Source organism: Ambystoma mexicanum, chromosome 4q (genome assembly GCF_040938575.1).
Source record: "Ambystoma mexicanum isolate Mex_15411 chromosome 4q, UKY_AmexF1_1, whole genome shotgun sequence".
Classification (NCBI taxonomy): Eukaryota; Metazoa; Chordata; class Amphibia; order Caudata; family Ambystomatidae; genus Ambystoma; species Ambystoma mexicanum.
In genome coordinates, this window is record NC_090928.1 from 108,739,219 (window position 1) to 108,766,585 (window position 27,367).

At 43.5% G+C, this 27,367-nt stretch overlaps 1 protein-coding gene across 50 annotated transcripts in view; it reads right to left on the reverse strand.

The window, feature by feature from the left end:
* Positions 1-27,367, reverse strand: part of TRDN (triadin) — a 1,596,486-nt gene that overhangs the window by 352,097 nt on the left and 1,217,022 nt on the right. For all 50 annotated transcript variants that reach the window (XM_069607588.1, XM_069607568.1, XM_069607599.1 and 47 more), the window contains one exon: positions 1,610-1,657. In XM_069607588.1, coding sequence (XP_069463689.1) covers positions 1,610-1,657 — 48 coding nt within the window. The remainder of the gene's footprint in view (positions 1-1,609; positions 1,658-27,367) is intronic.

Genomic DNA, 27,367 nt, shown 5'->3' on the forward strand with positions numbered 1-27,367 from the left:
GTGGCAATTCATAGACAGCCTATTTCAGACATTGCCAGGATAATCATAATGTGCAAATGCGCCTAAAAAACTAAAAAGCAATTTACAATGGAATGCTCACAACCCAGCCACACAACCTCTTGGTTCAAATGTTTTGCAGCAAACACTCTTGTGGCTAGACAAACACGAACTCAGTCTGTAATGACATGCTTAACATTGGAATATTAGCAAGCCTTTGCAAACAATGGGTTAGCAGAATGTTACAAAGTTTGTTGTTAAGACAACGTTTTCATCCTTCTTGTGTATTGCCATTGGTTGCTATGGAAATTCCCTTTTGTGCCTGAATAGCCCTTTCTGTCCTATTTCCCTATGTTGCCTTTGGCATTTCATCACTCTGTTCTTATGCAGGGCACAGTTACCACTTGTATTGTTTGGCATCCTCACCCCTCTTCCTGGATCGGTGAAGGATTAACAGAGGAGGTTGCGTCTAATCATTCTTCATCAACAACTAAGTGTGATTCATAGCTTTAGTATTCTTATATCGCAATTACTTCTCTGAAGATAAATTTTGTGGATTTGATCCACCGCTGTTGGGGTTTTTCATGCTCCTCTTGAACTGTGGCGGCTTGTTTTCTTTGGTCGCGCATACAGCACTCCTGTTATGTGATTAAAAGTGAGATTTGCCATTGCACTGGTGCACCACATTGGGCCAACAGAGTGCTTGTCCCAAATGAAGTGTGCAGTGGGTATTCCGGATGTTGGTAACTTGTGTGCAGTTCTTCCTTCCTTCCATGGTGTTCGATGGCGGTCCAGCCGTGTTGGAAAAACTCTCTTCTTACCATATTTGTCAGGCCTTCAGAAGGGCATGATTACTCTAGAAGGATGTACAGACATTACGTCACTTGGTCCTATGTGTTTCAGAAATGTTCTTCAGCCTTCAGCTCCTCCACGGTATCTTCAAGGGTCTGCAATAGTTATTGCTTCAGAGGTAAGAGAATTGGAACTGCCATCTCTACGTCCTATGGGAATTCTGGGTTTCCTATGCAATTCTGCGGTCTACCTTTATTTAGTATTTGCTACGACTGGATCATGAGTGACGCAAGTTGAAATGTCTGCTGTGGACAACACCGTCCCATTGACGTTATTTCGTTGAGGTGCCATCTTTGCTCAGAACCAATTTTCAAGTATCACATATTTTCACACTTCCTAGCCATTTTTGTTTCCTGTAACTGTAGGCTGCTTACCACTCTGCTCAAAATCTTTTCTTTTTTTGGTGTTCCACTTTTAGCTGGAGTGTTTTGCTCGTTTGTTATGGCATTTAGTGGGAAAGACTGCCTTTGGATTTACTTTGGTATATGCCTTCAGGATATAATTACTGTACCTAACGAGGTCAGCTTTCGAAAAAATAGGTAGGTTTCATAACAAATAATGGTTATGCTCAATATATGAGTTGTGTTGTCTGTCAGTAAAATTCGACAAACTTTTTTTTCTCACACCGGTTAAAATAAAAATCACTTAACTAAATCAGTTTAAAAAAGCATTCCTTCATTGTCATGCATTGAACAAATTATGACGTGACCACGGTAATAATGAATATGGCTATCTATCTGTAAATCCAGTCAACACGTACCTGGTTTTGCGTGGGAGACGTCTTTTTTCAGTTTTGCAGTATCTGGTTCTGTAAATTAAAAAGAAAAAAAAAATTGAAAAAGTGTGTATTAATTGTCTATATTAATTACATTCATTGTACATATGTTTTGGGCAACCGTGGCCCACCACCCTTGGGTCTAAATATTTGAAATGTGTATTTGCACATAGTGTGAACAGACCCACTTTAGGTCAACCAACATGCAAAGGTTTTGCCTAGTAGCATGGCATACTGTGCCATGCCATGACTGCATGCTTACGCAATATATGTGAGAATATGTGGTCCTTGCAAAATGTTAGTATGTTTGAGTTTTTTTCTTATGTTGGCACCTTTGAATAACATGTAACTCTCAACCCACATGTCTCAACGGGCTCCCAGGTGCCTCTACGCTAGAACCACCAGCCACCTCATGCCATTCAACCACTGAGATATAGCAAGTTCCTTATCACGAATAGAGATATTTGAGCACTAGGGTATTGAATCAAATTGCGCTGCACTTGATCATTTCTTGGTGAGTTCTTTTGTTATATATGAATTGTTTGGCTGCATGATCATGGGTCATGGAGGTGTTTCGACCTCTCAGGGTATTTATCGAGGCTAAAATGTTTGGTTCTCACTGACCGTTTGGTGCGGTGGTTCTAGATGGCTTTCTGTGAACACAGAAGCATTCGAGGATGAATTAATCAGAGCACAATCTACTTGTCAACAACAGACAGGTAATGGGTTTACAGCCTCAGCACCATAACATCCTAACATGTGCCCTTTATGTTTGGTCAACAATGGATATTGATTTCTGAAGATCATGCAGCCTTAAGGTGGGTGCCTGGGGCTAGTGCTAATTTTGCCCTCCCATAAAGACGACTCTGTCTTCGAGTCCCCACATGGAACTAACTTGCCTCTGCATCCCGTCAGTAGCTTAACTGCTGTCGTAACTTGACCACTGAACCGACCCTGGTGAACTCTATGATCCACATCACGTGAGTAACTCTTTGAAAGACAGCATCCTTCCGTTCGACCTCACCTCGACATCTGCTTGCTGCTCGACTACCGCGATTGCTAGCAAGTCAAGAACATATTCTTTTTAAATAATGTGTTTTTATTGCCTTTTCTCCCCTCATTACCCAGAATGCTGCATCTTGCTATCTTGCATAATCTGTGTTCTTTCTACAGGAGGGTTTTTTTTCTTGTATTTTCTATTTATTTATTGGAGACAGGTGCTAAATGTACCTAATTCCCAACCTTTGCCACTAGTCAGACATGAATTGGGTCTAATTTCCTTGTATGCGATCTATAAATTAAAGTTGTGCTCGCTATATCGCAAATGTCTGATGAATAAACTAACAAATGGGATTACCGACATTATATCAACTTACTTGTTGAGTTCAGTAGATCTCTTCCCTAAAATGTGGCGCACAAAAATTCAGTCCATATTAGAAAAAGCCCAAATTGATGCAACTATGTTATTAGAGAATCCAAATCGAGCTAAGATTAAAATTTGGGAGTTCGATTGGATTAAAACCAGAATGGCATGTTTGAAATATGGACATTTCTTGGAACAGCTGTTTGAGTTGAAGCGGTATCACAAAATTGCAAGTTACAAGCTGAAATCTCCTAGCCCAGCACATCGAGATGGCTTTATGAGATTGTTTTTGAATTTATGGTTGACTAATGATGTGTTAAATAGGCGTAATATTGTTGGATCTGCGTCAATATGTCATTTTTGTAAACAACATGTGGAAACCCTCAAACATCTATGTACAGAATGTCCTGAACTGTTATTGGCCTGATGTGTTCATTATAAGCAATTATTTGCTGAATATAGGGATATGACAGCGGACAAACTGTGGGAGTTGTTATATCACACTAAGAGAAAGTCGGTGAGATACGCTGTAGTAAATTATCTTTACCAATTGAGACTGTAGATACATGTGTATGTGAAAACTAATGTGAAGGTTAATGGTATAGGGTCACATATGTTGAAGAAATATGGTGATAATTTTAATGGTTTTAGCATGGTTTTGTTTTTATTTTTGTTATGTCCGTTATTGTGACTTAGTATTTTTATCTTGTAAAAAGGATAATTTATGTATGTTTATTATGATGGTCTGTTATCATGCTTTAAGTATTGTAATGAGTTGGAAGGTCTCGAGTGCCTCGCGACCATATCAACTATAAAATAAAATAAATGTATCTATTATTGCATATGGTATTTTTGCACTATTACTGTTTGGGTTGCTACTAGATCACAATTGCACCCCTCTTGAGAGCATAGCCTTCCCTCAGCCCACGTGACCACAAAAGGCGAAGGAGGTATATTGACTGTGCCTGTTTTATCTTTATGATTGTGTTGGCTCTCGGTTTGTAGAAGTGTGAGGACTGAGTAGGCGTTTTAGCCTCTACTTGTCTATAATAAAGAGGCTTGCACGGTTCCAATGTCAGAACAGAGGATATTTATTCTTGTAAGCTCAGTCCACAAGACCCCCAGCACATCCTCCATAACACATAACAGCCAACTGACTCTCTAACTGGAGATAAACATTCGACTTCTAATAAACATTCTACAATGACATGGTAAAGGTTCAGGTTCCACCCTGCTGTTCCAGGTTCTGATAGGAGTCTCTATACAACATCGTCCTTGTACTCCGGCAGGTCAGAAGTACATTTGTCACAATACCACTGTTATGTCATTGGGCCTCATTACGACCCTGGCGGAGTGGGTTTACGCCAGCGTTATTCGCGGCGGACCCGTCCGCCCTACTACGAGTTCCCGTAGCGCCATGGAGCGTTTTCCGCCTGGTTTTTCCGGGCGGAGAAATCCATGGCGCTACGGGACCTTGTCGTTAATTACGCCACCGTATTTTACGGTGGCGCAATTAACGCCTTCCCCACTCCCATTATACCCTATGGGGCAAAAATGGGAATGGGGAAGGGTAAAATGGGGAATGGGGATTTACCGCCCCGCCAAGGTCGGAATGGGGCGGTAAATCCGCCAACCCCCATGGCGCTATCGGCAGCTTTCCGCCGTGCTCCATGGTGCATATTGCGCCACGATTTCCGCCAGGGTCGTAATGAGGGCCATTGTGCATTATAAAAAAAACATAATCATTCAGAACTCAATACATGGATTTACTCAGTAATTCATGGGATTTTGGGCAGAAAGTAAACAATTAGCAACAATAAGGTAATTCCCATGGGCAAAATCGCCTTGTGATCTCGGATGTGTGTTGGTGGTATTCAAATGTAAGACATTCCAACCAGTGTGTAATTCCCCACTGACTGATAGGAAGAGTGACGCTGTAGTCACTGCAAGGGTCGCACTTTCTATGTGTAACAAAGAGGCCATTCTTACCGAGGAAGGACAGTAATTACTCAGATGCTTCACTCAAATCATGGGGTTATATTGCTCTTCGTTCCGGCAAGTGGCAGAGTCTCAGGGGCAATTAGAAGTACTTTCAAGATGCCCTATGGAACCTACGTGCAGGTCTTGCTACTTTACTAAACATAATTAAAGACCACCTTCATTTTGGTTAAAACATGTTTCTCTTTGGTTAACCTGAAAAAACGAATGACCAAAAGTGCCTAACACACATGACGCACTTTTCAAAACTGGCTTGGGCAAATTGCAGATAAGTGCAGCGCTGAACAATGCTCACTCAGAGCAGAGGAACACTGGACACTGGGCAAACACAAGCATTATAAACCGATAGTGCGGCTGACTGCAGGCAGTAACCAGTAGCAGAGGCACGTGTAGTGACTGTTGTTCCAGAGCAGCATGCAGCTTTGCAAGGTGGCTGCTTATCGTTTGACATACGTGGTGACACTTGTGGTTTGGCGACAAAAACTGAAACATAGATAGAGATTTGAAGGCAAGAAAAGTGAAGGAAGCTCTGCTTTTCACATGTAAAAGACATGAGGATACATCTGAAAAAATTAATGTTCCCATTAATCCAAGGACAAGATTCCTTAGAGAGCATGCCTGTCGCCAAGCACATTCAAGGTCACTTATTTTGTGTTGCTGTTTATAATTTCCATGCTAGTTAACAGAGGCACACACCCGACTTGAGAGGCAAATGTTGGGGGACAATTTCTCCAAAGGACATATATTTACTACTACAATTTTTTGACTCGCACATTCATCTCCTCACAAATGGAACATGGGGTGGTCGTTTTATAATTTCGTATTGATTACAAGTGTGGCTCTGGTAATAAGCACTACCTGATGTTTCACCACTCTGCCAAATTCTGAGAGTTGTTACGAAACTGTTTTTGCCGCCTGCTCCACACAAAAGCATTACTCCATGTGGGAATGACCCCATGCCACGTGCACTAAACACTGAACCCCATAGAGTCCTATGAGCCCCCAAAATGGGAAATAACGGAAATGTCCGCATGGCTTGGAATAAGGCAGAACCCTCTGAATACCCAGCATCCACCTCATGCGGCAACAGTAAATGTTGGCCCTCATTAGGACCCCGGCGTTAACCATGGCGCTACTAGCGCCATGGTTAACGCCGGTAACTTACCGACTCCGCCATGGTTAAATGGGGAATTAGCACCCCATTCCAAGGTTGGCAGGGCGGTAATTCCCCATTTACCATTGGCCCTTCCCCATTCCCATTTTTGCCCCATAGGGCTCAATGGGAATGGGGAAGGTGGTAATTACGGTACCGCAAATTGTGGTACCATAATTACCTTCAAAGTCCCTTTGTGGGTCCCTACTTTAACGGCTGGTCCCGACCAGCCGTTAAGGTCGGGAGCCGCCAAGGGACCTCATAGTAAGGCGTTAAGGGGTTAACGGCGCCGCAGCCTTTTACGGCGCCGTTAACCCCTTAACGCCAGGGCCCTAATGAGGGCCCTATATTACCAGAGATAATACCGTCAAACTCATAATCAAGCCATGTGCTGTTTATCCCTCTATATCCCTCTATATCTAAAACCAGTTGGAAAACTAACTTTCTTATGCACCCTCTAGAGAAGGCGCTCCCCAGGCCCTCATTATGAACCAGTATCTCGTGGCTTATAATTTGGCAGATGTTAAAAAAACAGCCGCTACTTAAAATACAGCCTGTTTCTGACATTGTCAGACACTCATAATGAATGTAAACTGAACAGAAACTCACAGTGGAATGCTCACAACCCAGCACATGATCTTTTGTTTTTGCGAGAGGCTTTGTTGCATTTAAGTTTACCTTGAAAGTATTGCAGCAAACACCCTTGTGGCTTGACAAACAAGAACTCAGCCTGGATTGCTCTTTGTGACATTGTACTATGTAAGAACCATTGCAAACATCACCACTGTTGATGTTTCTCTCCCACCATTCCACCACAGTGCTCAGATTTTCCAGCACATACAATGTCAGCAGGACAGTGATCCCTTCTCCAATGGCTTATTCCTGCATGTAACCTGTTTTTAAGCTGTGATTTTGATTTTTCCCTACTCTAATGAAGTTACAGCCCTGGGGAGGTTGGCTCAAAGAGATATCATTGCATGGCCTTTGTAAAGTGCCCTCAGCTTCTTCTTCTTGTTTCCATAACACCTGTGATAGCCCTCTCTAACACCACGGTTATGCCTCACTAATAGCTGGCAATCATTGATCCTCTGTGTGTGTAGCCCATGAAGTATAAAATGCAGGTTCTGCTTCCTTTTAAGTTAAAGTGTGAGTGTGGCAGCTTTTGGACGCTCACTAAAGTGAGCGGTGCTGCTTTGTGAGGGGTGTTGTGTCGGTGTCCTGAAATGAAGGCTACGTCGTGAACCGGCAAACTTAGCAATTCAGTACAGTAGCAATGAGTAGGCCAATATCCCTACTAGGTAGCAACCAGGAGAACAAGGCAGAGAGAAGGGCACAATCCCCGAAACATTTATGAACAATGACTTACTTGATCCTAGAGGGAAACTGAGAGCAAACTATGTGGGAGAGAGCATGGCGATCTGTGTGCACGCAGTATGTTATGTTAGGTATTCTTGTAAAGAGCTCGTTCCCCAAAGGCATCTTGGCACTACAGGAGGGAGAGGTCTACTTAACAACAACCAGACAGTTAGAACAAGTGTTTTTTTAATGCCTTTGTAAAGGCAAGGTGGTCCTCCAGATGCTTCAGATCCAGCAGCAAGCCATTCCAAAGTCTGGGGGCAGCAACAGAGAATGCACGCCCACCACAGCGGCCCCACTGAAGCACTGGTATACAAGAAGACCAGCTGTTGCTGAGTGCAAAGACCGCACCGGGAGGTGGCGAGAGAACTTGATGCAAAGGTATTCATCTCCTTGGGCCTGAAGAGCGTGGTGGACCAAGCATAGCATCTTAAAAACAATATGCTGGGCAACCGGTAGCCAATGGAGTGACCGCAAGACCGGAGATATGCGGGCACCAAACGGGGAGCAAGTGGCGGCCTGGGCAGCCATGTTTTGCAGCTGTTGAAGTTGCAAGTTAAGACCTTTCGGTTGAGATAAGTAAAGGGAATTACAATAATCTAAACGACTCAATACAATTGCCGCCACCACCCGGGGATGATGATGGACAGGGATAAGAGGAAGAGCCTTTCTGAGAATACGTAGATGAAAGTGCCCTGCCTTGCAGACAGCGGCAACCTGGGACTCCATCAAGAGAGTGGATGAGAATATTACCCCCAGATTCCTCACCTTATCGGCCGGAACCGGGAGAGAGTCCAAGGAAGAAGGCCAGAAGGAAGAGACCGAGAGTGAGGGTTTGTGAGGGGATCCCACCACCAGCACCTCAGTCTTGTACACATTCAACTTCAGCCAGTTGAAGTTCATTCAATCTCCATCCTCTGCCAGACACTCCCTCAGACGCCACAATATCTAAGCCTGATCAAGAGCTAATCGGATCAGGATCTGAGTGTCATCAGTGTATGAGTAACATCTGACGCCGAAGGAGCGGATGAGGCATACTAGCGGCCAGATATTAATATTGAAGAGAATGGGGGACAAGGTGGAGCATTGAGGTACACCGCAGAGGAGTTAAAAAATGGATGACAGGAATGGAAGAAGTGAAAGAGTCTGAGTTCTATCGGCCAGGAAAGAGGTAAGCCAAGCGTGAACCTGGCCCAAGATTCCGGCTTGGTTCAGGCGGTTGAGCAGGATAGGGTTGTCGACAGTGTTGAATGCCGCTGACAGATTTAACAGAATCAGGGCTCCCACTCCTCCTGCATCAACCAACCTGGCCATATCATCCAGAACTGAGACCAGGACACTCTCGGTCCCTCGACCAGGCCTGAACCCAGACTGGGCAGGATCGAAAAGCCCAGTAGACTCCATAAAAGAAAACACAAGAGGAGAAATCAAAGATTCAAGAAGTTTCATAGGGAATGGTAGAAGTGATATGGGACGGTAGTTTGATGACACTAAAGGATCAAGTGTCGACTTTTTGAGCAGTGGGATCACTGTGGCGGATATTCAGTTCGTGGGGGATAAAACCAGTTTGACAAGAATGGTTCACTGTATATCATTTCATTGATTGTGCCTTTGTTTTCGGGGCAGAGTCCATTTTTACCTAGTATAACCATTGAATGTGCACTGTGTAAACAGGGCCTGTTGTTGTGATCGTTTTGCACCGTGAGTTGCTATTCTCTGCCACAGGGCCTATTGCACTCCCTGTCCATGGGATCATCCTTGCATGTGCCGTGGGCGTTACTCAATGCAATCTGCTACTAAACCAAGCGTGATTAGCCTCAGTGCAGTTAGGTGGGAGTTGCATGGGAGTTGGTGCCATTGGAAAGGAACCAATGCATTAGCACTATCAGGTGGAACAGTACCCAGCATGCTGGCCAATGGGAGGTGGTGTTGTTCAGGCAAAAAATGTGTAAGCCTTGCTAACCTACTGAGATAGTGCTGTACTGGCTTCATATCGTACTTGCTGGTCCTAAGTGCCAGTGAAAGGGACAGAGCGCGGATCCTAAACGAGGATCCTTAATGACGCAGGTGAATGTGTTTTCCGGACATTTGATTATCTACTCACCCTCAACACTGTACATTGCTGTGTGCAAGCATGTTTATGGCTGTTGTCAATGGAAGGTGTCCTTGAGCATGCATGCTGACTGAGGAGACGTGGTCTGCACTTGGCACGCTCTGTGGGTGTGTTGTCGGCATGTCAGTGGCATGCCCGTGAAATAGGACAGGCACTAGCGGAAAGGAACTCATCTCTTTATTGTTGCGACAGTACGCCGCTCAAAGAGAACATGAGGAAAGGACCTCTAGGCGTCTGTATAGTGACATGGGGCTACTGAATGGGAACATCAACACATGTGTTTCAATACAGAAGTTCGGGATTGTTTGTGTGTGTGTATGAGGGAGAGAGAGAGGGCGAGAGAGAGCGAGAGGTAGAGAGAGGGAGAGACAGAGAAGGAGGGATAGAGATAGAGAGAAAGAGGGAGAGAGAAAGAGGGGTGGTGCATGGCAAAACGTGGGCATTTTGTAGAAAAAACATATGCGCAGCATACTAAGCTAAGGCTTTCAGCGTTGCAGGTTGAGCGTGACGTATATGCCATTTAGTGGAGTTGTGCATGTGTCATGTGCTGAATGGAATCCAGTCATTAGTGTGGCATATGTATTGGATTGCTGCTTACACCAAGAAAGCCAGAGCCTAGTACAGTCTGCTCACAGAATCGATGGTAAAGGCAGAACCTGTCATCATTTCCCTAGATTTCTAGAGACTCCTGGGGAGATGCCGACAGCGTGGGAGGAGAGGAAGGGTTTGTTTAGGCATCATTTATTGACATCATGTATCAGCTGTAATGGCAAACAAAGGTTTTCCAGGGAAGGAAAATATGTCCTCTGATGCATTCTCTTGAAAAGGACGCCATAGGGATAGTCTAAGACCTGGCATATTGAAAGATAGGGATGGCCAAATGGAACCATGGTTATTCCATACAGGGCATGCACTATATAGCAGGAGTGGGAGAAAATGGAAGAGCATTATGGCCACAAAATCAATATACTATGAGATCCGTAAACATTTATTTCGAGGTAAAAAATGGCAGGGGAGACTGTGACTAATGGTTTGGCTGATTTAAGAGTCCAGTCGTTACCCTCTTAATTTACAGAGGACCAGCCCGAGTACTTTCATGACTTGTTGAAGATGTGTACTTTGATATCAAAGATTCAGGAGAGATTCAGAATCGCTAATTATTGCTCAAGGGATTGAATTGACCTACACATCTATCACATATTGAAATGATGTCATCAGGTCAAGGATTCGAGTGCAGAACATTGGGTGCTTGAGAATATGAGTTTTGAATCTCTTGAGAAATATTGTGCCAACTTGATTGTACGTAAGGTTAGACAAGTTCTGTGGCAGTGAAAGAAGGACTCAGGGTGCAGTTAAACAACTTGTGTGACGATGGAGTCATCAAACGAATTGATTATACTCTGGTTGTCCCCATTAGTTTACCCAGAGAGTGGATAGTACAATCTGTGTGTCTGTTGACCTTCAATATTTGAAGGAGGTGTTGTGAGTCGACCGTCATATGATTCGAAACATAAATAAGAGGCTTATGATGATTGGTATTATGCCATGGTCTTTTCCATCCACCGATCATCATATGCATGTGCGCAAAACCAGAATCTAACTTAATTTGTCATACCCATTGGGGAGCACAGGTTTAGATGGATGTCATTTGGATTGGGGCCTGAAAGTGTAATGTCCAAAACCCTTATGGAAAATGTGCTCCTTGCAAATACTGCCAACCACTGCTACTACAACTTGGAGTCAAACTCAACAAAGAGAAGTGTCAATTCAAGGTTACCCAGTGTGGCGGGTCAGGAGAAGAACACAGACTCAGATTTTCCATTTTACTGTAATGGTTTATTAAAGAAAGGGTAACAACTTCTATCTTTCCCTACACTACGGGTGTTCCCTACCTAACAAACTAACTAAGGTGCTCGTCCGTCGTCGGTGAAAGTCCAAAATCAGATTTAGTTGACTGTTCGAAACTAATCTATCCTGATACTACCACTATTCGAACAACTAAAGCACAATAGAATAACTCCCTTCTCCTGAATACAATTCAAGTCAATATAGGATTCATAGGTAACTTTTGTCCACAACTCATATCAAATCACACAGTTCAAATACTGGATTCTTGTAGGTTTTGTTGCTTTCCTTAATTTGCCTTCCCTTTTTTCATTCGTTACTCTCTTTGGCTCTGGTGCTACTATTTGTTATGAGTTTAATTTCACAGGATGCATCAGCACTTTTGTTTGTTATTTCAGTTAAGTTCCTCCAGGCACTTATTGCCAACTTTTTATCTTGACTGGGATGACTATGTGCATTCCAGTAATCATTCTCAATCTCTTTAAATCTTCTCAATGCTATATCTTGACTTGGATGAGTAGGAGCACTCCAGGAATGATTCTCACTCTCCTTAATTATTCTCAATATTTGGTCTTGACTCTGATGAGTTTGAGCATTCCAGTAATTATTCTCATTCTCTTTAAGTGTTATCAATACTGTGTCTTGACTTGGACGAGAAGGAGTGTTCCAGTAATTATAATTGGCCTCTTTAGTCCTTCTCCCGGGACTCCTGTTACCTGTTTTCTGTGGGAATAATGTCATTGGGTTCCTCCATAGACTGGGGCTTCTTCTTCTTGTGTCCAGAATGGCTTCTAACATTTACTGGAGCATCACAGACTTCATGAAGTATCTTCCGACAGTCGCTCTAGTCTATGACCGTTCTGCAATTGTGATATCGATGTCGTTCATGGACCTAAAAGTTCACTGTCGTGTTAGTGGTCACGCCACCACTTTTCCTCCTTTTTGACTCACAAGGCTGTTTAGCACGTCCTCTCTCCAGTTTGTCTTTTTCTTTCCCAATGTATGCAGTCAGCCTGCTTTTCTCTCTCTCATATCAGACCCTGCGCATCCAGAGCTCCTTCAGCATATTTCGGCCAGCAGACTTGAAACTCCCAGCATCTCTCTCATTCCAGGACCTTACCTCTAAGTTTTATGACTCTTTCAGGGGTTTTCCTGGTTCCTTTGTCAAAGTCCTTTTTTCCTTTCAGATTCCTATGCTCTGTGTTTCCAATGATCTTCTTTGGCCCAGTTTTCCCTATATTTCATAGACATTAAGGAGGTATTTGGTTGACAATAGCAAATCTTGACTTGTTCGTCATGTCTTCCTTCATAAAATGTTACTGAAGATTGAGTATTGTTACTGTGCAGAGGGAGTTCCTCACATGAGCGGGAGTCCTTGTCCCCAGTGGGGAGTCTCTCCTTGTGAGGTCCCGCTTGCCTCTACCCCTAGGGAGAGTATTGCGTAGTGGGCTCACCTCCCTACCTTAACAGGTAAAGTCTCCCCCCTGTGGAGAAGTGACAGAATCTGGTGATTCATCTATACCCTTTCCCTTAAAGTGTTGGCTTCCCCTTTTTCATTGAGTGGAAACTGAATAAGGAAGTCCACACTCCCTTCTTCTTGTCCCTTCCGATGTTCCACTGTAAAGCAGAATGGCTGTAGATCCAGGAACCATCTCATAATACGTGCCTTGGTATCTTTTCTTATACTCATCCATGTTAATGGAGAGTTATTGGTGACCAGTCGTATTTGTGATGTGTCACAGCGCAATTGATGGCCAGGGCTTCCAATTCGACTGTAGCATAGTTTTGTTCTCTTGTGAAGAGCTTCTGGGTGATAGAGAGTACCATGTGTTCTATACCATCATATTCCTGTGACAAGACCACCCGTGGCTTGTTTTAAAGGCATCTGTTTGTACGACAAACTCTCAATTGATGTCTAGCACCTTTAATACAGGTTTGTTGCACAGAATAGTCTTAAGCCAAAGAAACTCCTTTGTATTCCTGGTTTCATATGAGTTTTTGAAGCTATACATTTTTGAGGCTGTCCATGAGAATGGTGGCTAAGGTGGAATAACTAGGCATGAAGCGTCAGTAATAAATGGTAAGTCCCAAAAATGCCCAGAGTTGTCTCTTGTTTTTGGGCATTGGAGTCAGTATAACAACCTTAACCTTTTACTCTGAAGTTGAACTAACCCATTCCCCACAAAGAAACCTAGGTATTTTATGGCTGGTTGTTCTAAATGGCACTTTCAGGGGTTAGCAGATGGGCAATACTGTTTTAAGGCTCTGACCACGTCATACAGATGAAAAACATGTTCTGCCCAGGTCTCACTATGGATATGATGTGATATGATATTTTATTTATATCGCGCTCATACACAGGTGTTTCAGAGCGCGACCAGGCAAAGGGATGGGAACAGTGGAGAGAACAAACACAACGATCTTACTAGGCCCAGTGACATTGAGAATGCGCAAGTGCATGGGGAAGGGAAAAGGGGGAAAGTGCATGGGAGGGGGAGAAATTGGAAAGTGCAGAGCATAAGAGAGGACAAGATAAATATTAAGTAAATAAATAAATAAATAAATAAATAAATACAGTGATCAGAAACAGTGGTAGTGCAGCCTGTGCGGGCCAAGTGCAAGGTTAGTCAGATAGGGAGTATCTGATCAGTGCAGACAAAGAGTGGGGGGCCTGTATGGGTACAGAAACAGGTCCCAGTGCAAGGGATGGTCAGGGGGCAGTGCAGGAGGGCAACAGGGTGAGCAGGTACCTGGGCCCGAAGGGCAGACGGTGGCTAGGTGCAGCATTGCTGAGAGAGAAAGCAGATCAGCAGGGGAGAAGATTGGGAAATGCAGAGGCGAAGAGGAAGGTCTTGAGGAGCTTCCGGAACTGTAGATGGTTCTCCTCAAGTTTCAAGTTGGCAGGTAGGCAGTTCCAGAGGGAGGTCCCCATAGAAGACAAAGATCTACCACCAGCTTGTTTCTTTGAAAAACGACTGACCCTGAGGGAGTTGGAGGTAGAGGAGCGAAGGGCTCTAGAGGGGAGGTATTTACGGAGGGATAGTTGAAGGTAATTTGGACCCAGGCCACAGAAAGCTTTGTGGACAATGCAAAGGGATTTCAATGTAATCCTTGCAACCACAGGGAGTCAATGAAGGGATTTCAGAGCTGGAGAGATACGATCCCAGGGCTTGAGTCCAAGGACAAGTCTCGCAGTCCTGTTCTGGATTAGTTGTAAAGGGCGGAGAGTGGAAGCAGGTAGATTTAGAAAGAGGCTGTTACAGTAGTCCAAGCTAGAGAGAATCAGAGATTGGGAGAGGAGGAGCTTCTGAGGGAAGGAGAGGAAAGGAAGAGTGACTTTAAGGAGGTGCAGTAAGAAGTTAGACTTTTTGGAGACATCAGAGATGTGTGCAGAGAAGGAAAGTGTGGAGTCAAAGATGACCCCAAGGTTCTTAGCTTCGCTGGTAGGGGCAGGAGGAGGGCCAAGGGAGGCCGGCCAGAGAGTGAAGGGAGAGGATGGAGGGGGTGTAACAATGAGGAGGATCTCAGTCTTGTTGACGTTTAAACAAAGATCATTGGCGGCACACCAATTTTGAATGGCGATTAGGCAGTCAGAGATGAGGGAAGGAGAGGAGGTGGCCGAGGGAAGCCTGAAAATGAGTTGGGTGTCGTCAGCATAGCACTGGAAATTTGAGCAGAAAACGGAAATGCAGTAGGCGGGAGTTGCCAGATATTGATTGAAAAGCCAGGGTGAGAGGTTAGACCCCTGGGGAACACTGCAGGTAGAGAGGGAGATAGAGGATAGGAAGGACCCAAGTTGTACCTGAGAGGGTCGATCAGAGAGAAAAGAGGTCTGCCAGGCCAGAGCCTGATCAGTGATACCCAGGTTGTCACAGAGACGATTTAGCAGGGTGGTATGGTTGACCGTGTCAAAAGCAGAGGAGAGATCAAGTAGGATGAGGACAGAGGGAATGTTAGAGTCAAGGTTGGAGAGCAGGTCTTCACGCATGTTCAGGAGAGCAATTTCCGTGTGTCTGGCAGCTCTGAAGCCAGATTGGTGGTCATGGAGAGAGCCAACTAAGTCAGAGTGAAGGTTAAGCTGAGAGATGGCAAGCTTTTCCAGGAGCTTACCCAAAAAGGGAGTAAAGGAAATTGGGCGATAGTTAGCCGGACAAGAGGGATCAGCTGTGGGTTTCTTGAGTAGAGGATGCACAAGGGAGTGCTTCAGAGGGGAGGGGAAAGATCCAGAGGCAAAGGAGAGGTTGGAGAAGTCGGCAAGGGCTGGAGCAAGGGTATCTATGTGGTCCTTAATAGTTTTGGAGGAGCAGGGATGGACCAGTCTTGAGGAGGCTTTCATAGATTGGACTTGTCTAGCGACCTCATTGGGGGAGGAAAGAGGAAAGGCAGAGAAAGAGGGAGGGGGTAGCTGAGGGTGGGTCAACAAGCAGAGAGGGAGAGGGGAGAAGAGCAGGGGAGGAGGAGAGTGAGGACAAGATGTCCTGGGTTTTAGGGATAAAGTGTGAGGCAAGGTCATTGCAAAGAGCCTGAGAGGCAAGAGGAAGGGTGGATACTGCATCAGGGTTGGCCAGCTCCTTGCAGATTTTAAAGAGTTCGGCTGAGTTGTTAGATGCAGCAGAGTTACGGGCTTGAATATGGACTCGCTTCTTGGTACGTACAAAGAGACGGTATTGCCGTTGGTTTAGGTGGCAGGCCAGTTTGTCAGAGGATGAGCAAGAGGCCCTCCATTTCCTCTCAGCCACCCTACACTTACTTTTGAGTGTAGCTAGGTGGAGTCAAACCAAGAATTACACTTGGTTATGGGCTTCATGCGGATCCTCATGACAGGGGCAAGAGCATCAAGAGTATCAAAAATAGAGGAGTAGAGGAGAGACAGGGCTATGTCAGGGTGTGAGTCAGCCAGGAGTAGAGGAGGGGGTGAGAAGGTGGCAGCGTAAGCCTCAACTGACACACGTTTCATGGGCCGGATGTCCAAGAAGGTGGGTGGCAGTCTTGGGGTAGGCTTGGCTTGAGGGGAGGAGATGGGAAGATGACAGGAGAGGAGGCAGAGATCGCTCCAGGAAAGAGGAGTGGTGAGGGGAGTAGATAGGGGGAGGCCAGAGGAGATCATGACATCCAATGTGTGGCCAGCAGAGTGAGTCGGGCCAGAGGGGAGGATAGAAAGGGGGAGTGAATCGCAGAGGTTGCGAAAGAGCACAGATGAGGAACAGGGAGAATCAAGATGGATGTTAAGGTCACCAAGGAGGATGAGTTGAGAGGTAGAGGCCAGGAGGGTGGAGGGGAGATCTGCCCACTCAGAAAGAAAAGAGGTGAATTGACCAGGTAGCCGGTAGAATGTAGCAACAGTAAGGGAGTGGCTCAGAGAGAGGGAGAGCTACAGACAAGGCATTTGAAAGAGGAATAAGTCTGAGTGGGGATGATAGAGGCAGGAATCCACTCAGGCAAGATCAGGGCTACACCACCTCCAGGCCGGGTGGATCTGGGGGCGGAGAGGATCTTGTAGCCATCTGGGAGGAGGGTGTCAAAACTCATGACAGAGCTCGCCGTGAACCATGTCTCGGTAAGACCGAGGACATCGAGGTCAAGTTCTTCAAGGAGGTGGCAGATGTCAGAGGAGTGTTTGACAGCAGAGCGAGGATTGAGGGTGGCAAGATGAAGAAGGTTGCCAGCCTAAAAGACCTTCCTGGGAGGAGTACATGTTAGAGGTACGCCCTGCGGAGGTGTGGAAGGAGTATGAGATGGGGCAGAGGATGAAGGAGAACAGGGCATGGTAGCCATGGGAGAGGAGTGGGGTACAGCAGGAGATTAGAGGAAGTTGATGAGGCGAGGGAACTGCCTATCAAAGAGACGGAGATTGGCCTGAGGGTCTTGCACCATGACTGTGCCATTTAGCTAGATATTTATGATGACTCTGGAGGAGTCGAAGGAATCCATACACACTTCCCAGCGGGTGCCACCATTAATGGGAGAGGAGGAGACAGGACAGAGCGCAGAGATCATATGACGGGTCCATAGTTCTGGCGAAGGAACGACAAAGAGGATGTTGGTAAGGGTTTGTCTAGCAGAAGCGCTGGAATAGGTATCAGCAATGGGGAGTCCTGGGTTGGAGGCCAGGATATCCTTTTTGAATTTCTTCTTGCCAGACATAGTGAGAAGGGATGGATAGTTGATAATGTAGCAGTTTGAGTAGATAGGTGAGACAGATAGTGCCATGGTCAGGTAGAGATGGGGCAGTGGGAGAGAAATGCAAGTACAGTGGTAGGGAACAGTCACTGGGCTAGTAGGTTATAGTTAAGGTCCAAAATTAGATTAAACAAAAATGAAAATACCAAATTTTCTTACAAAAACACACCCAGATTTGACTTTTTAAACACACCCAAATTTTCTTACAAAAACACACCCAGATTTGACTTTTTAAACACACCCAAATTTGCTTACAAAAACACACCCAGATTTGACTTTTTAAACACACCCAAATTTGCTTACAAAAACACACCCACATTTTCTAACAAAAACACACCCAGATTTGACTTTGAATGACTACATCATCAAGATATGCCTCACAAAAATGTGTTAATTGCCTCAAAACCTTATTCATTAGGCATTGGAAAGTGGTACGTGCTCCATGGAGGTAGAATGGAAAGACTATGGAATAAAATATTCCCAAATGGAGGGGTCGAGAATGCTGTTTTCTCTCGATCTGGGGGATTGAGTGGGACCTGACAGTGCCCTATTGTAAGATCAGTCTTGGAGATATACTTGGCTTTTCCTAATTTGTCAATCAGATCATCTATCCTTGGCAACGTATAGTTATCGAACAGGAAGATCAAAATTAGTTTTCAGAAGTCGCTGAACAACCTCCACGATTGATCGGGCTTGACTACTAATACTATTGGCGAAGACCACAGGCTTTGTGATAGTTCTGCTTTTAGCATTTCTTGTGATTCAGGATCCTGTAAGGCCTTAAGTTTATAACTTTTCCCTGAGGAGTTCTTATAGAATGAAATACATGTATAACCCTCATTGGTTGATCTACAAAAACACTGGGCTAGCAAATCCCCAATATCTGCATGTTGAGATGGTGATAGGTCTAGTGGGAGTAGGGTGATTTTTTGACTGACATCTGTGAGGAGAGTGGCTAACCTCACAGTGGAGTCCTTAATGGGTTTTATGCTCCCTTCCTGGAGGAGATTGGCATGATACAACTGTGTCTTTTGTTTTCTATCAAGTTGGGAAACAAGATATTCAAAGAGACCTTTCCGCTGTAGAATGTTATATGATATGATAGGTTATTTATAACACGCTTAATACCCAGAGGTTTCTAAGCGCGGACCTGGGGATCGAACTTGTGTTGCTCTGTGTCGTCTTGCTTTCAACTCAAGCACGTTGCCCCTAAACTATCCTCCCAAGACACCAACCACCTTGACACCATTTTGTTGTCTGACGTTGTTAACAAAATTAGAACTCACTGTCCAACAGAGATAGAGCGGTGAACATAATGGGTCTTTTGGTGTTCTTGGGCCGTCTGAGATGTTTTTGGATGATTTCTCGATCCGTTATCATGTGTAGATGCAAGTTCTGGGCAGATTGAGAAATGGGTAAGATAGCCTCCCCTCTCTCTTCCTACATCTCTTTAAGCATGTCTAAAACATCCCATAAAGTTGTTCAAATGGGGAATACCCCAAAGAGGCCTGAGGAGTTCTTCTTATGGCGAACAGAGCCCAGGGAATCATGGACACTCAGTTCTTTCCGTCTGCCTCGACTAATTTCCGCAAAATTCTTTTTACGTTTGATTAAAACATACCACTACACCATCAGTGTTAGGGTGATATACTGAGGTCTGTAGAGTTTTTATATTAAGGATTTCATTTACGTCACACATGAGTTGGGATGTAAAGGTGCTGCCCTGGTCAGTTAGTATTGCCTTGGGAAACCCTACTCGGGAGAGAAAACGGTATCAAATGTTTCAGGATCTGTTGGCTAGTATTTCTCAATGGGAAAGCTTCAGGATATTGTGTGGCATAATCAGCAAAGACTATAATTAATGAATTACCCAAGTTAGATGTTCCTAGGGGTGCGACTATGTCCATTGCTATCCTCGTGAAGGGTATGCCAATTATGGGAACTGGTTGTAAAAGGGCCGGTGGGACTGGGGTTGATGAAGTTTGCTGACAAAGGTCACATGTCAGGATGAAGTTATTGACATCAGCAAAAACCCTGGGCAAGTTCAATTTCGATGTTAATTGACTTTTGAGACTTTCTGCCTCCTTGATGGCCTGCAGTCAGGTTTGGAGATTACCACTTAGACTATTGTGACCATGGATCCCAGTGAGAAGGTGATGTCAAGTGCGGAATAAGGAGGAAGGTCTCCCTCACTTTTGACACAAAGCTATTAATCAAAAGTGGAAAGAGGTTTTCTGTAAGTGAAAAGGAGGTGCTGGCCTGTTGTTGGGCTGATTGGCATTTTCACACATACATAATGGGAATGCCAATTGTGATTAAAAGCTGTCACAGACTCTTGAGCGCTAGTAGATAGGGATAGGGACATCTACAATTATGAAGAATCTAGCCAAAGTCCAAGAATTTCAATGTTAGCATTTGACAGGAAAAGATAATCCTGTGAAATATTATCGTTCATGTATACCAAGTGGAACATGCAAAGAAAAGTAACATTTGGATTTTGAGGTGTGGGTGGCCCATTTGGGGGATATAATCAATACCCTGGTGACCAAAGATTCCTGGATGACAGGAGTGGCCAACAATACTAAATTGAGTATAGTGGCAGGATGTCTTCAGACAGGATGGCCGAATAATCCTGCGTATCACTAGGGCTTTGTGAGGGTCAAAATTAATTTGCAGAATGTGAGTGGAGTTTGGTCAGGGCTAGTAAATCAATACCTCCCGTGAGTTTGAGGATCTGTATGATTGAGTGTGTGAACATTGTGGCATTTGAGCCATAGTAGAAGTTTAGAGAAACATACTGATGATGGTTTTGAATAGATGATATGTTGGAAATGTTTGTTCAGAATTGTTTGGTATGACCTGAGAGTGGTAGGCCTCCAGAATATACCTTTGCCCACTTGAACTATTAGCAATCCTGATTTGGGTGTGGGATAAGAGAGTGCTGGATTAGATAGGGACAACTGAATTGCTGGGTTTGGATGCTTAGTTTAAATTAGATCTTGTGGATTAAATGTCAAAATGTTCTGAAAAAATGTGCCCTTTAGGAGCGTGACGGGATGGTGATTGAATTTATTCCAGAAATATTTCACCCTGAAAGCTAGTCTAGAGATATTATTAATGGAAAAAGGTTGAACATGAGCTGGGTCTCTTCTACTGGTAAGTAAGATTGCTGGCTACTGTTGTAGGAGATGCTGTGCCAAGTGAATCTACTTTGGGTCAGTACGCCAAGACGTTACTGAAGAATTTGTTATTTTTTTAAAAATAAAATGGCAGGCGAAGAACGATGGTCTGGAAGGTTGCCCAGAGCAACGCCAGTGGTTAAGATTCAGTCTAAACCTTCCATTCATCACCTCTTTGTTTTTATTTTTTTTAAGGCCACACCAAAATTCCCCTGATAAGTCATAAATACATATGTGTTTTTCAGTTACATATGCCATATTTCCCCTTATTCCCCCTAATATTCGTCTTCGTATGTGTCCATTTAGCTTTCCCTCAAGTCTTGTTTAGAAAAACCAGCATGTGTAGTAGCTTGCAATTATACCCATTTCTGCGTGCAGCCATGGAACATGGAATGCCGGTTGCTCTGAATTCTACATTTTAGCAGTTGTGTAGAACGATTTTTAGGTTTTACCAGAAATAAAGAACCCTACATGTTGAACCTGTGAGTGTGGCACTTCATTCCACCCATGTACTTACAATCAGCAATAACACATTTCACAGTTGCAACCGGCCCTTATATACATTTTCAGTCTCCTTACATGTGACAGGGGAAATGTCTGGAAGGGTGCTGTGAAAAAGTAAGCGACTAAAGACTCCTAGACCAACAGCAGCAGGGAAAATCTGAAAGAATATCTATACTAATAGAAAACCAAGAAGCATAGTATAGAAAGAGTGACAATGTGTTTGACATTCCCCTATTGCCCACATCATCAACCATCAACTTGAGACCGCACATTTACTGCCAGTGGGAGAAGAAGCACCAGAGCCACTGATGAATGGAATGGACACTGGACCATTCTTGCACTGGAAGGCCTTCCGTGCTAGTGGGTTTATCTGCCAACCATGGACTGGAAAATTCAAGGGGAGTGTCGGCATGTCTGCCAAATGTTTTCCTGACAAAGTCAAGAGAATGGTAGAAGTCTCTGCCGAAAGCATGCCTGAAAAAGCCAAGATGCTTCTCAAAGCCTCTGATATACACTTACCAAACAAATCCAAAAGGCCTGTGAACCCTCTGAGAATTGCCTGCATGACAAGATCCAGATCGTGATGGAAATCTCTGGAATCTCTAGGGAACACTGGTCTTACAAAACTATGAGGTTGGTGAAAGTCTCTAAGGAATTCCTGCCTCAATAAGCCAGGAGGCCGGTGAAAGTTTCTGAGCAACACTTGGTGAAGTCTTTAAGGCACACTTGCCTGATAAAAGAAAGAGGCTGTGACAGTCTCTGGGGAATGCTTGCTTGACAAAGTCATGAGATAGCCGATAGCCTTTAAATAACCTTTACCTAAGCAAGTTCAAAGCATTGCTAAAGAACTGTGATGAACTCCAATAAGTTGCTGACCATTAGAAAGGGAGAACTGAGTATGCTTGTGAGAGACTTACAAAACCCTTGTGTCAAGTTAATCTGAGAAAGGGGCAAAGTAGTAGGTCTAGAGGTAGAAGAACTCCAATAGGCTGTCCAATATGCTATTCAACATCTTCATGACGACTCTCATCAACCCCATCAAAAGACACAGCCTCAATTGCTACAATTATGCAGACAACACACAAATCATCTACAAAATCAATGCCAACGAAAAACAAAACCTAGCCCTTACCAACTGCCTCACACAAATACACCATTGGATGAGTACTAAGAGCCTTGAACTCAATACGAACAAAACTGAAATAATGATCACGCCCAATGACCCATCAAACAAACACTACATTCCATGGCCTATGGAAATGGGAAACTGACCAGAACCATTCAAAGTGGTCAAAAAGCTCAGAATATTAATGGACAACGACTTAACACTCGAACCACAAGTCAACGCGGTAGTAAAGACATACTTCTTCCAACTATACAGAATCAACTGGATACATCCCTTTTCGCCTTCCCACATAGAACACCCGCCGCCATCCCTCTTGTCATGTCACGTATAGACAACGCCAACAGCATCTATCTCGGAATGCCAGACTACCCAACCAAGAAACTACAACAAATACAGAGCGCAGCAACAAGGCTACTCACCAATAGAGAAAACATCACACTAGCACTGAGAACTCTACATTGGCTATGAGTCAAAAACCAAATGTTCTTCAAAACTCTCAGCATAATACGCAGAGCAATACACAGCCAAGAAACAGAATTCTTACAGGGAAATATTCCATCTGCAAACCTAACCAAACACTAAAGTCCAGTAAAGACATTTGCCTCAAACCTAAACAATATTCAAAACAGAAACTTGGGGGGCATCATTCTCATGCTTGACAGCAACATTTTGAAACTCACTCCCAAAGGAAATACAAAAAACAGAAGATTACCTAAAGTAAAAAAAAACCTGCTAAACGTATGGCTGTTCCGACAAATCACAATGGGAGCACCAGGAAAACCAAGACCTGTTGAACTGAAACATGACCACCCAATAAAATAAAAGAAATTCAACCACAAATCACCATAGAATAGCACAAACTCGACAGATCAACATAACCAAGGCACAGAAAGACACAGACAAATCCCCACTAACCCGACTAAAACAACTCTCCAATTTCTTGCATACTCACCTCAAACACTGAACAAAACACACTCAAACCTCTACTGCAGGAACATCCTAAAGCCACCACAAACTGCACACATTCCACAACATCCAACAGTAAACTAAACAAACCACACACAAATCACTGATACACACTCATACACAAACACATACATTGTCTACCAACTAAAAACAAACCAGCACCCAGTGACTGTTTTTTCCATGCTAAAGCTACCAACAGCACATCCAAGCTTGCTTGCACTTTTCCCTCTTAATCCCACGAACTAACCACTCCCAGCCCTCCCTCCTTTTCAGATCCGCCAGAGCACCCGGAGACTATGACAATGGCAGCAGGGTGTGGTATAAATCACAATAACTTAGTTGATGTTTAAGAGCAACCATCATCCAGTCAAAAGAACTGGACTCGTGATTGATTCAGGAGCTTCTACAAGGTCACTGTTAACCTTATGGGTAAAGGTTTTAGGACTGCCTCTGTTGCAGGTATGCAGGGGTCTATTTTTACCATCTGCGTCATCTTTAGAACCCATTATCAGTTGCAGGTGTATGGTCTGTTAAAGCAGTAATTTTGGCGAATACAATATTAAGTGCTACATCTCAAAAATAGCACATGCATGTTGTAATTGACCCCATCTCATTCTCAACCAATCAGAATGTTCAGAAGGCAGTCAATAAAAATGGGTGTTTTCTGAACTTCAAACAACAGATTTTCTCTATATTCAGATCAGCAATGCAATATCACAACACTATATATTTCAATAAAATACTCGCTCTCTGGGAGAACCTTTTTTTCACTGTATCGTCAAAGTGACAGGCATCAGCCAACTTAAAGCACTGAAATCAAAGCTAAAACATGCAACAATGCTTTCACTTCATATAGACAAACCATTTCCTTTTGTGTAACACCTAATGCATGCTCATGCTAAAACTGTTCGAGTTCAGTCACCTTTAGAGTTCAAACGCTTACTTTTAAACATAAACTTCTGATTCAAATACTACAAAACAAAACCATATTAAATGTACGAACACGCTTGGTGTATTTTCTTTGTTCACTCTTGAACTAATGCTTATTTCACCACCACAATTCTGAAAGCCTATGTTGCTTTTACCACAATTATAGAGTGTAGGAAAAGAGGTCTCTGAATTGTAGCTAAGGATCTGAATTTTAACTAAGGCTTCGAATTTCAACACAAATTAAAACTGATCGCACTTGCCAAATAGAGTGTGAGACTCAGGTGTGAGACCCTGGGCTGAATCTAGTGTATGTCAGTATTGTAAATGCACAGAGCACATGCCAGCTAAAAGGGTTTTTTGAATTTGGCACTGCATAACAGCTGATTTTATGAAGAACCAACACACCACAGTAATATGAACTGAGTGCAATGAAGAATAAAAGTAGCACTTGTAACTAATAACCCCAAAACTTTAACCATAACTAATATTCAAGGCAGTTAATTTTAAAAAATAATAAATGTGCAGGATGGAAGCTGCATTTGCGAGGAAGATTTGAGCTAAGTGAGGTGGCAACGTTACGATGCTCAAAGTAGCTCTATTGTTGAAAAGACTTTCAGAACAGGAACCAGGGCAAAGATATGTAGCCATTTGCATCCGTTTGCTGCTGCCTGAATCTCTTCGCAGAGGTGACAGGCTGAACACGTGTTATCTGGAACTTTCTAGTGGTTTGGCTGATTGAGAAGGAGTTTCTGATTGATGGGATGACATCACTGAAAGAGGCAGGGATACTGTATGCCTTCTGTAAGGAGGATATACCTTGAAAGGAGGAGAGTATAGAGAGTCTAGAGAGCTTAAAAGGGATGTGCAGTGAGAAGGAGGGGTTCTTCGTTGCTGTTGAAGTAAGGAAAGGGAGGTTGGCAGAGGGACAGACAGACAGCCAAACTGCCCATGACAGTGCCTTGAGGCCTTCTGCTTTTGCTGAGAGTGTCTGCATAGGCAGGCTTCATTCATGCTGAGAGGGAAGAAAAACAGATAAAGAAATTCTCCGGCGTGGGTTCTGTCCAAGCAGACGGAAAAACATAAATTAACACCAGTCCAGGTGTAGGGGGTTCTCGCTTTGCTGTGCAGAGGCACACAAAACCAAGTGTGTTTTGGTGAATTCCAGTAACAATTGAGGTGCATGGAGTGAATGAATGTTTTTACAAAAATATGTTATAGGCAATTATAGTCTGAAGAATTTTGTTTAAATTAACAAACTTGGGTAGTTCATTTTCAGGGGCTGTTCAAAAGCAGTTGCTATATTTCAAGGGTCTCTGATAAGTGCCTTGTTAGTAACAGCCTAGAGGAGTGTGTTCACATTCTTAAATGAAGACAGTTATTTTTCATGTCTTTTTCACTGCCCAAGTAGCAAGCTTTAAATATAACGAAGGCACTGAGCTGTGAAAAGCAAATGCTATCTTTCAAGGTCTTTAGACAACCATGTTTTGATGTGCAACCTAGAAAAACAAGGATGCTTGAAGTCTGTTGTGGGGAAAAGCTCATTTATGGATATTTCATCTTCATTTTTGAATCACAGGAAATGTCATGTGAAAACACTGTGCATTGCACGTTTTGCTTTTGTATTTTGGCATAATTCTATTCTCTAATAAAGCGCATGAAAGAGAAAGGTGAATCAGTATCAGACTACTTATTATGTGTCCTGGTTTCTTATAATAACATACAAACACTTGTGAACCAAGTGATATCTTGTGTTACCGCGGGTGGCAAAAACTCAAAATCAAACTGGTCACTGTGAATTAGGTCAATCAAAGGAGTGGCTATATCGATAACTGTTTTCAGGTACTCTGGTAAGTATATTCTGGGTTACCACCAAAGTGGTATTGTAGATAAAATACCACATAATAATAAAATTGTGATTTAGGGCGCACCAAGTCTGTTTTTTGCTTACCATTTCTGATCCCATTATAAGAATAATATCAGGCAGTCCTGTGTATTTAGGGCTCAACAAAATACCACAAAATACCTCTGACAAGCCCAAGGCAAGGGTCATTATGCTTGGGATAGTGACCCTTCCCCAACTAATGGCCTGAGGTGATTGGCATGCCATAATGAACACTCAGTTGTTCTGTATGACTCTTTTTGTCACTGTTATACAGGGCCCAAATAAAACCACAATTCATGTGTGACTCATTATTCTAGACACATTATTGTAGATTCCAGCCAAGGCTTAATGGGTGGCGATTGGGACATCTGCTTTATGCAGATGACTTGGTATTAATTGACCAAACCCCCATTGGATTACGACAATTAAATAAACTGCAGCAGTATGTTGAAATAAACACATTTAGGATTAAAGTTCCTAAAACGAAAATCCAAATCCTGGAGTCCACTGTTGGGAGAAAAAAATCTAAACTGGCATGGCATCTAAACATGGAACAAATAGAGGTGATTACCTCCTTCGTGTACCTGGGGATGATGATGAACACTAGTTTGAACAATGCCTCTAGCATTGCTCAACTGAAGATGAGGGTAACACATCTGGTATCACAGGCATGAATTATGCTAAAAAGGTTCAGACAATTTTTCATGACCCCAGTGATTCAATTCTATAAGGCCAAAGTGATGGCTATTGTCACCTATGGCACAGAGGTTTTCTTAGCTACGGACCGCATTTGGTGGATGGCACTGGAGGGTAGTTTTTGGAGAAGAATGATGGACCTACCGAGGAGCACACAAATGCCTGCAATCAGGTACAAACTGGGACTAACCTCTTTATGTGCAATAATGGAGTGGAAAACTCTGTCCTTGTATAGGAAGTGTCTAACTGATCCTCCAATCTGAGGGTTCAAGATATTGAAAGACTCTTTAGAGGGCAAAACTGAACCTATTCTCAACATCTGGTCCCTAGCGTGCATTAAAATGTTCAGTCATCCTCGTCACTGATATGTTTCTTCTTGCTCCCACAGCCGTGATATTTGAACTTATATTCAAATAAAACAAAAATAGACAATCAGTTAGTAATTAGAAAAA